The sequence below is a fragment of the Trachymyrmex cornetzi genome, unplaced genomic scaffold, assembly GCF_001594075.2.
Source record: "Trachymyrmex cornetzi isolate Tcor2-1 unplaced genomic scaffold, Tcor1.1 scaffold113, whole genome shotgun sequence".
NCBI classification, from domain to species: Eukaryota; Metazoa; Arthropoda; class Insecta; order Hymenoptera; family Formicidae; genus Trachymyrmex; species Trachymyrmex cornetzi.
Window position 1 is genome coordinate 176,037 of NW_017295687.1, and position 11,141 is coordinate 187,177.

General features: G+C 32.9%; 1 protein-coding gene across 1 annotated transcript in view; it reads right to left on the reverse strand.

Annotated features, from left to right (window-relative positions):
• The window catches only part of LOC108764346 (ATP-binding cassette sub-family G member 1), an 80,823-nt gene that overhangs the window by 39,593 nt on the left and 30,089 nt on the right, over positions 1–11,141 (reverse strand). The window contains exons 6-7 of the mRNA XM_018512526.1: positions 6,311–6,453; positions 4,107–4,275 (exon numbers count right to left, since the gene is read on the reverse strand). Coding sequence (XP_018368028.1) covers positions 4,107–4,275; positions 6,311–6,453 — 312 coding nt within the window. The remainder of the gene's footprint in view (positions 1–4,106; positions 4,276–6,310; positions 6,454–11,141) is intronic.

Below are 11,141 nucleotides of genomic sequence, written 5' to 3' on the forward strand. Positions count from 1 at the left end.
ATTATTTTCCAAGATATTTGACCGTTGCCGAACTTTCTCCCATCACTGTATAACCATTGCAATGGAAAAAAGGACAGTAATGTCACATTTTTAACTCTAATGTACATAAGTATGTTCTATTTTTTACATAAGTATATTCTATTTTTTAAAAACTTGGCAATAACACCACTTAATAGAGCAACGTTTTAACTTTAAGAATCTGTTTTATTAATTACGGTACAATGATTTTTAACGGACTTATAAGCAATAAAAATCAGAATGCTCGTTTATTTAATCAGCGTGTAACTTGGTAACAAGAAGTCGTAGAAATATTTTTTAAAAACAAACTTTTAGAAAAAACTTTAAGCTTTCACGTCAGATAGTCGAAAATTTTGCAATAAATATATTCTGTATATAATTTTAAGCTAACAAAATTCCGCAGAACTTTTTCTCCAACCCAAAATACAGGGTGATCCAGAACAACCACAGGCATGTACACACGTATTTCTCATGAAAAACTGAGTTGAAGATGTTCACGGCGTGTAAAGTTCGCGCCGTCAGGCACGGTGCAATCAAGCAGCCGGCCGCGCTCGCTCTTTCATGCGGAGAGGAATGATACAGATTCGATTATAAAAAATGCGGTGGTAATAATGTAAATAATCGAGTTTATTGTGTATGGCTCGTGCTGTACAATGCCTTGCGTGTATGTGCATGCGTAAGCTTGAGAAGTACGACGCTGTATGTGTATGTGTGTATGTGTATGCGTGAGCGTGTGAATATGTATATGCGCAAATATTGACGCTCGTCGGTTGTCGCGAAATGCTGTCTGGCAAAGCGAATTCCGTAGACAGGTTTTTCTGTACGCGGTATCGCTGTATCGCGATTTCGGGCGAAGGTAAGCAGCGGCGCGACAGGTGTGTCGCTGCTTGGAGAGCGCGGGTATCGCGGGATACGCTGGTAACGAATCGCGGTCGCGGTCGCGGTCGCGGGCGCGGGATGCTAGCGCGTAAAGCTACGTTCGCGGAGTCGTGTTGGCGGCGCTCGACGGCCGAGAAACCTCGGTGGAAACAGAGAAAACTCTATCCCCTTGATATTGTCGAGGCCGTACGGAAAGAGGAAGGTGTGCTCGACGGTCGAGAACGCTCGACAGTGGCAGAGAACACTCTACCACTGGTTATAGCAGGTGCACGGCAAGGGTGCGGTGACTACCGACCGATGGCCGAGAACGCTTGGCGGGACGGAGTACGCTCCTTCCCGTCGTTGCAACTGAGCCCAGGAATGTCCGATTGGTTCTTGTCGAGAATGCTCGACAGTGACAGAGAACGCTCTACCACTAGGTCGTAGAATCAGATCGGTACCAGGAATCGGATCGGTTAGGAACTGAATCGGTACTGGAAACGGACAGGCTTTTTAACATATTCTGCGCGTTTATATATACGAATTGTTATTCCCGCTCGTATTGTTCCGGAGTCGCTCAGCAATTCTCGCTAATGAACAATACAAGCGGTAGAAATATCCCTTCGGCGGTAATCAGTCGATTTCGTCAACGGCGGAACTGCTGTAACATACACGTTATTCGCGTATTACTAAGGTATCGCGTCTTCGGCGATTGTCGCAGCAGTGTCCGGCTGGTACCTTTGCTCGGAGCAGTATACATCTAGGTTTTGTATCGTTACAAACAAATATTAATAAATTAAATCAATATTAATTAAATTATCCAAACAAATAATATTAAAAACGTCAGTCAACAAACATTTCCAAAACTTCTTTTCAAATAGTTCGGTCATAAACAATATTAGAAAATTTTACATTTGAAATTCGCATTTGATATAAATAAATATTTCATATTTATGAAATGAAATGAACGAAATTCCGAATTACGATATGAGAAGAAAGAAAAGTATTACAATGAAGGAATCGAAGTAAACAAATAATAAGCTGTATTGTTACTAAAAATACATTAAAATGTAATTTTATTATTATTAAATTTTTTCTAATATTGTTTATGATAGAACTATTTAAAAAGAAGTTTTGGAAATATTTGTTAACTGATATTTTTAATATTATTTGTTTGAATGATTGAATTAATATTGATTTAATTTATTAATAATTGTTTATTATTTAAAATGTATATGTCAAAAACACATACTTTTTAATAATGTTTTATCGAATTTCCAATTGAAATTACTCGTCGTCAATTAAATTTAATTTAAGAATACGGCAGTAGACGTTAATAGAGATTTCATGGATCCTTTTCAATACTCATTCAGCATCATGACATTTAGCGATATCCGTCAAAGCGCGATTACAGCCATCCGCTTGATTCTGCCGTGCCTGACGGCGCGAACTTTACACGCTGTGGTTGGACAGTTTCAAAGGCTCACCATTCAAAAACTATCGACACCTCAACATTTTGATATTAACATTTTCGACCCAGTTTTTTATGAGGAATACATACATGCCGGCTCCTGCGGTTCGTTTGGATCACCCTGTATATGGGGCATTCTCTGTCAGATCGATCTCCCATTTTAATTTTTGAAATAAAATTCTTTAAAAAGGCTTAAAATTTTCCTTAAAATGTATATTTTTTTATGTATGGCGTTTTTGAGAATTCAAAATGGTGAACCTAAAATGGAAATAAAAAAAGACATTGGAAAAAAATGATGTCACGAATAAACGTACACAATGTGCACAAGTACCTCAAACGTGAAAAGTAAGGAACTCACGTAAATTAAGCACCCCTTACGTGAAAGGCAAAAGGGAACTCACATAAATTAAGCACCCCAACGTGAGAGGCAAAAGGGGACTCATGTAAATCAAGCACCTCAAACGTAAAAAGCAAAGGGATTCACATTTATCAAGCACCCCAAAGGGATGAAAGCCCCGTCACGTCTATCCTGGGTAATAATAAGCACGGGAAAATGCATGTCAGTCGATCCGATTGAACATCAAATAAAATCAGTCGAAATCAGTTACGTTAGTTACCGTGTAATGTGTAATATTGTGCAAAAGAGCATTAAAGCATCACATTTTAGTACAAACTACGACATTCATTTTATACGTCCATTATCTTCGTGTATGGTCACAAGACAACGAGGCATATACCTCTATCAAAGATAGAACAGTGTTCCACTTAACGCAAAAAGGAACATGCCTTCCACTAACAACAGTTATGGCTGCTCACGTCCATTTTACTCACGTCATTTTACGGTTATTACAATCAAATGTACTAACGAGCAAAAATTATTTCCGATTGTGATAATCATAGCGTTTTTTTTCCGTGTAGAAACAAAAACAGAGTACGTGTAGTGAGAATAATTTTTATATGACAAATTTTTAACGTACAAAGGGTGAAAAATTTTTGGCAATTCTGTCAGTTCTGTTGGTAGTTCTGGATAGCTCAAGAGCTATTTAAGACCTCCGATACGTAGACTCGAAACATAATTATATTCAATTTTCATATTTAATTCTTTTTATTTTCAATATATTTTTGTATGATGATTTATTTTTGTTAATAATTATTTAAATTTGTGTCAACCGATGTCTTTGACTCGATCATTGACCTTGTTAATATTTGATGATTGTTTTTACATTAACGCGAGCGTCTTTATACTTTTTAGCTTCTCAAGAGTTTTAATGATAATTATTAGCAATCGAAGTTGTAAAGTCAATACACGGCACGGCATGTACGCACGCACGCACGTACACACAGATCAGACCTCTACATCACATCGTGCACATTTATTCACAATATCATTAATTTTTTCAATATTTTTTTTCATTTTAACTATTATTTTGTGTCCGCCATTTTAAATTTTCTAAAACGCATCGAAAGATAGACATTTCAAAGAAAATTTTAAGTTCTTTTAAAGAATTTTATCTCAAAAATTTAAATGGGCAGGGAAATGACCCATGATGTAATTATTTATAAATTCACAAAATATTTACATATTTATTACAATTTTAAACAAGATAAGTTAAGAATATTGTCAAAGAGATCTTATCAATTTCTTAAAATTATCAAAAAGATTGTAGATAGTAATGTATAATTCAGTTATTTGCCGACATAATTACATAAATTTTGTATTATGTTACATTTATATATGTAAAAGATGTATTTTACTTACATATATGAATAAATGGTATGAGATTTGCGAAGAATAAAAAAAAAGGATAAAAAAATAAGCAGGAAATGTTACTGTACACTTTTCCTGCATCATTACCAAAATTATAGAAAAGTGCTCCTAATAATAGCGCGATTACAACGTGCACCGCCAATCTTAGTTTTGTCAAAACCTGAAAGATTAATTAAAACAATAACATATTTTGATTTTGACAAGCGAACTGTTCGCACAGCTGTCTTGAAGTAGCGGCAGGTTTGACGAAATTGGATCCACCCAAATTCAACGAAGAGTTTTCAGAAATGACCTCTAGAATCCGAATATCAAAAGCCCGAAATCGTACCTGATCCTATTTTCGATATATATGTACATATAGATATATATTCAATAAACTGCTCATATACAATAATCATATAAATAAATTTTGTTTAGTTCTGTATATAAACCACATTTAGCGTAACCCAGAACCAACGACGTAGACGTAGTGGTTATTTGGTCCCTTTTTTTGTCTTTATAATTATTTTTTTTGTTGATTTTTGTGTGTTTATTGTTTTTTTTGTTTTGTTTTTTACAATGTAATTTTAATTATTGAAGTGATACAAATACCGTTTGAATTCAGAATTTCTATTACATATTAAGAGATGAGAATTCTACCACAGCTTTAAAAAGTCTCTCTATATATAATTCATCTCCAATCGTATTCATCTTATATCTATTCCAAGTTTGGGAGAATTCGTGGTGCAGTGATTCCCCACTTTGCTCGGACCAATATCCCAACCCGTTATTATGATCTATGAATTGAAGACATTCTTTAACGTGGGCTTTTAAAACATGGATTTTTAAGGTCACGGAGACGCCTTCAATTGCGTTTAAAGCATCTAAAGCTTTGTTTAGCTCGTCTAAATAAATATCTAGTTCTCTTCCTACTTTACCAGATGTAAAACAACAATCGACAACTTTATTCATGATCGTGAAAGCATTAAAGTAAGGTATGAGTTTTAAATACCCCATTTTTTCATAAATCGCAGGGTCTTTTAGCTTATGAGCTTCCTTCAATAGCTGTCTACATGCGTTTCCTTCGAAACAATCTCCATGGTAGTTTTTAGAAATGAGTTTCAATCTTGTTGGCCATATTAAAGCTTTATCTTTTCCCAAAAGGGGTACTAAACTCTTCCAAAAAAGATGGTTTACAAAACCCATTAACACATATGGGTTTTGTAAACCATCTTTTTTGGAAGGGTTTAGTACCCCTTTTGGGAAAAGATAAAGCTTTAATATGGCCAACAAGATTGAAACTCATTTCTAAAAACTACCATGGAGATTGTTTCGAAGGAAACGCATGTAGACAGCTATTGAAGGAAGCTCATAAGCTAAAAGACCCTGCGATTTATGAAAAAGTGGGGTATTTAAAACTCATACCTTACTTTAATGCTTTCACGATCATGAATAAAGTTGTCGATTGTTGTTTTACATCTGGTAAAGTAGGAAGAGAACTAGATATTTATTTAGACGAGCTAAACAAAGCTTTAGATGCTTTAAACGCAATTGAAGGCGTCTCCGTGACCTTAAAAATCCATGTTTTAAAAGCCCACGTTAAAGAATGTCTTCAATTCATAGATCATAATAACGGGTTGGGATATTGGTCCGAGCAAAGTGGGGAATCACTGCACCACGAATTCTCCCAAACTTGGAATAGATATAAGATGAATACGATTGGAGATGAATTATATATAGAGAGACTTTTTAAAGCTGTGGTAGAATTCTCATCTCTTAATATGTAATAGAAATTCTGAATTCAAACGGTATTTGTATCACTTCAATAATTAAAATTACATCGTAAAAAACAAAACAAAAAAAACAATAAACACACAAAAATCAACAAAAAAAAATAATTATAAAGACAAAAAAGGGACCAAATAACCACTACGTCTACGTCGTTGGTTCTGGGTTACGCTAAATGTGGTTTATATACAGAACTAAACGAAATTTATTTATATGATTATTGTATATGAGCAGTTTATTGAATATATATCTATATGTACATATATATCGAAAATAGGATCAGGTACGATTTCGGGCTTTTGATATTCGGATTCTAGAGGTCATTTCTGAAAACTCTTCGTTGAATTTGGGTGGATCCAATTTCGTCAAACCTGCCGCTGCTTCAAGACAGCTGTGTTCGCCTATTACTTTCGAAAATTTGTACTCACGCTATCTCGTTTTATGCAGATTAAAGCTCGTAAAAATAATATCTTTTGTTGTTGCCATGTGGACTTTTTTTGTATTGCGCTATTTATACTTGTATCGTTTTGCATTTCAAATTTCTGTTTGAAATTATTTGGTGAATCTAATTCTATGTGTAAAAAATTAATTATTAAAAGACACATCATTTTTAATTATTAAGAATTATCGTTCCTTACATATTTATGCGAATTATCTTGTTTTTTTTTATTTTTATACTTTTCGAATAATATTAATTTTATGTTATATGCAAAGCATTTATTGCCTACTCTCATATATAAAAACATCTGTATTTCTGTTAAGATTTATATTTCTGCAGAAGATATTATACGCAATCAGTGAGCTCTATACATACTGGAGGTATCGCCTGTGATTTTGAGAAGAGACTTACACTCTACCTTGCAATGTATATTAGTCCTAAGCTTCGTGGTAGTTATTAAGTTTTATAGGACCAGCCTGATAGGCTTGTCCCTCATGGCTGTATCCCCTCTTTTATGTTCATATATAATAAAAAAAATCAATACATACTGGAGTGAGCCTTCCCTATACCACCGACGAGATAACTATTAAAGATGGTCAGCGCTTATGGAAGTTCGCCTATTAAAGTGATTAAGAGAAAAAAACTAATAATACTATAGAACCAATTTTAGAATTTTTGCTTTTATATATTTTATACTAGAGTTGATCGTTTTCGAGATATTTTAGCGTTTCCAGACTTTTTGAAGACCCTGGATATGTAGATCTTTCTAGTATTCTTATAGTATTTTATGATCCAACTTATGTTAGATGTAAACGAACCATTAATTTTGAAATCTATCGTTTATTAGGAACAAAATGAATTTCTTTGTAGAGCGTTTAAACGACCTATTTTATTATTTTTTGAAGGTTTTCCAAGATTTCCTCGATAAATAAGCATTTTTTCATGAATCTACAAACTTCCAAAATGACAACTGCATAGGTTTTAAAGGTGTCCATTCAGGGCCAATTTTGACCATTTTTACACTCCCTCTTTTAGTTATGAACGATTTACATATTAATAGTTAAACGATTTTTTAACATTAACTTTACTATGCTTTCCTTCGGACTATCCCTCTTATATATATTATTCGCCAAAAGTGGTAGGCCTAGCGTCATATAATTTAGCAATCATTTATGTGAAGTGGAAATTATCAGAATATATAAATCTTAAATTAAGTCATCCTATTTATTACAATAGGTGTCAATTCAAACGCAGTTAATTCTCTTCAAACGTTTACACATTTTTATATAATCAGGCACATGCGAACGAGTTAGAATTTCTAAGTCAAAAAGTTATTAAAACCATCTTTTAACTCGTTCACATGTGCTTGATTATATAAAAATGTGTAAGCGTTTGAAGAGAATTGACTGCGTTTGAATTGACACCTATTGTAATAAACAGGATGACTTAATTTAAGATTTATATATTCTGATAATATCCATTACTTCACATAAATGATTGCTAAATTATATGACGATTGGCCTACTACCTTTGGCGACTAATATATATAAGAGCGATGGTTCGAAGGAAAGCATAGTAAAGTTAATGTTAAAAAAATCGTTCAACTATTAATATGTAAATCGTTCATAACTAAATTTATTATTGTTGTACTTTGAAAATGATACAAATGGTGTCGAAACATATGTATGTAATTTAAATATTAAAGTTAATGTTTTTTGGCTAATTTTTTCTAATTTTGTTCAAATAATTTTAACATTAAAAAAACGTTTTTCTAATATTAAAAAACGTTATTTAAACATTTGAATAAACGTTTTTTTAATGAAAAAAAAGGGACTTTTCTTGTTATTTTAAACGTTACTTTTATCATTACAGAATCATTTTTGTTAAATCTTAAAAAAGCGGTTTTTTTTACATTAAAAGAACATTTCCTTGAAATATTAAAAAAAAATGTTTTTTAGCATTAGCAAATATTTTTTTTTAACGTTTGAATTAACGTTTTTTTAATGAAAAAAAGGGGACTTTTTTCGTTATTTTAAACATTTTTAAAAACATTTTTTTGATGTCTTCAAAAATCGTTTTCTTAAACATTTTTTCCCCATTGGGTTATACGATATCCTACAAAACACTTCTTTATTTTTGTAGATAGTTGGTGACAGCCTTTGATTATCCCTTTTGATCATTGTTATCGTACACAACAGGTTGGTATTTCTTACCTGTTTGGTATTGTTGACCTGTTATTATTTTAATTATTTATAATTTTATGCGGAGTCTACAATAGAAGTTATAGCGGTCGTAGGAACTTAAGGGTCTGAGTACAAGAATTGTCAATATATAAATTAGCAAAATTAGAAATTTAAAAGTGTCTATTACGGTCGAAGCTGGATCTTAATTGCTTCAAATAATAATTTAATCTTGAATTACTAATATACACAATATATGTACTTGTGTATATACCATATTATTAGGTGTTAAACTTAATTCCTGCCGTTTTTCGTCTTCAAAATTGATTTATTTCGAAGGGAAGATGAATGAATACCTTAATCAAAGTAATTTCCTCCATTTTCTACTTTATTACTAATTAATAATACTTTATTAATAATACTTTGATTAAGGTATTTCCCTTCGAAACAAATCAATTTTGGAGACGAAAAACGGCAGATATTAAGTTTAACAGCTAATAATATCTTTTCAAACTGCGCGCCGAATTGTTTTTCCGGACTGTAAACGCAATTAAAACTACTCTAGTAATCGCGAATTAAATTGACAAGCAATTTAATAATTTTTAATGCTATTGTAGCGATTACATCGCCACAAAAGGCCAAGGTTCGCGAGAACCATAAAGAAAACATATACAAGTATAGAGGCTCGATATACACGGCGGGAGGAGCCGTTGTAAGCGAGCGTCTGAGCAAAAAGAATGCGGATATCTTTTGTAAACTGGCGAGATTTAAATAAGCGTTGGTTTTAGCTTACAGAAGTAAGGGCCCCGACAATAATAGACAGGAGCGAAAACATAAATAGGTTTTATTGTTATTAAGAAGTGTTATATATGTAATTAAATTTAACTGAGAATAAACGATCCGTTAATATTTAAAAGTCGCAAGTAATAGCAAAGACGCGCGGTAAACATACAGAGGAAATAATATTGACGAGGCATAGAAGCTACGAGAAAAGTCGAGAGAGAGAAATTACCGGCGACCGAGAGAGGTTCGAGAGAAAGAACAAGGAGTCGATCAGCTGATGCGTTATGAGACAGACGTGCCGGGTAACGGGAAGAAGTGACTCATATTTCTCGGTATCACGCGACGAAATAGCAAGTATTTGCTCGATTGTGCGAACAATGTAAGTCAGAATAATAGGTAGTCATATCGACGACGAACACATTAACTCGCGCGATTAGTATATATATTTATTACGTATTTTCGTTTTTTTTTTTGGAGTTGAATAAATTATATTTTTTTTATAAAGTTGAACACGTTGTTATATGTATATTTGGGGACCCTTCTGCTCGAAAGAAGAGACTAAGAACAAAGAATCGAAAGCACCACGACCCCCAAACTATCATCAAGCATCATATTATAAAGGTGTAAATATGTTGAAATCGTTAATAAATTTATTGCGAAAAATATTACCTCGGCCGGGACTTGAACCCGGATCTCTTGTATTCTGTACAAGCGTCTAGGACGCCATTAGACCATCGAGCTTTGGCGTATGACGTAAGACTTATTGCCGCTTCTTGGAGATACGACAATAAGTTATATATTATACGTGAAAGTTTGTGCGTTACTTACGTCTACAACTTAAGTCTAAGTAAGTGTTACGACAATACTTGTATTCAGACCTTAAGACGTAGAAAATTGACTAAACATAGTCGATTATTCTTCTCATATTCGATTGTGATTAATTAATTTTCTACAACTTAAGACTCTACGACCGCTGCGACTTTTTTTGTAGACCCCACATTATAATTATTAATGTAAAGGGAAAGGGACGCTTAACCTCCAATAGACTTTCGAAATGAACAATTAAAAATAAAAAGGTTAATGAAAGTTTGGCGAAATTGTTCTTATAGTTATATATTGCCAATTAAAGCAAGACTCAATATAATAGTTGCACTTACCCAAGACTGTTCTTATTAATATAATTAGTAAAATAAAAGTGTCACAATATTAATCGTAATATTTCCAATCATATGTCTATGATGTGATACTATCCCAGATAATCAAAGATAGTCAAAGTATAGCGAATTTGCTGATATGTTCCCGAAAATCGTTGCAACAATTAATTTCAATAAATTCGGGACAAAGTGAAACAGAATTATATTTGTTATATTGAATTCAATAGAATTATAATCCTAAAAACAGCAATTTGAAGACGACTTGTTATTATCATGCTATCTGCAACATGTTTACAGCAACATTACGGCAACATATGCCAAACAATGATCGCTATATATGCTATATGTATAACAAAATGATGCCATCAAGATGCTATCAATTTTACCATAATTAAATGTAGAATTCATATGAGAACAATATTTCACATAAACACTAAGTATAAGCGTATTCAGGTCTATGACGGTCAAAGCTAGATCTTTTTTTTTTGCCTAAATAATTCCTTGTGAATTATCTATATCCTATACATGTACATGCATATATATCATATTTTTGTAGTTATTCAAACTACGCGCTGAAATTTTTCCGGAATTTATCTAACGCAATTACACTACTGCAATAATATCACAAGTTAAATTAAATTGACAATGTGCTGAAAACCTTAAATAAATTTATTGCGAAAAATATTACCTCGGCCGGGACTTG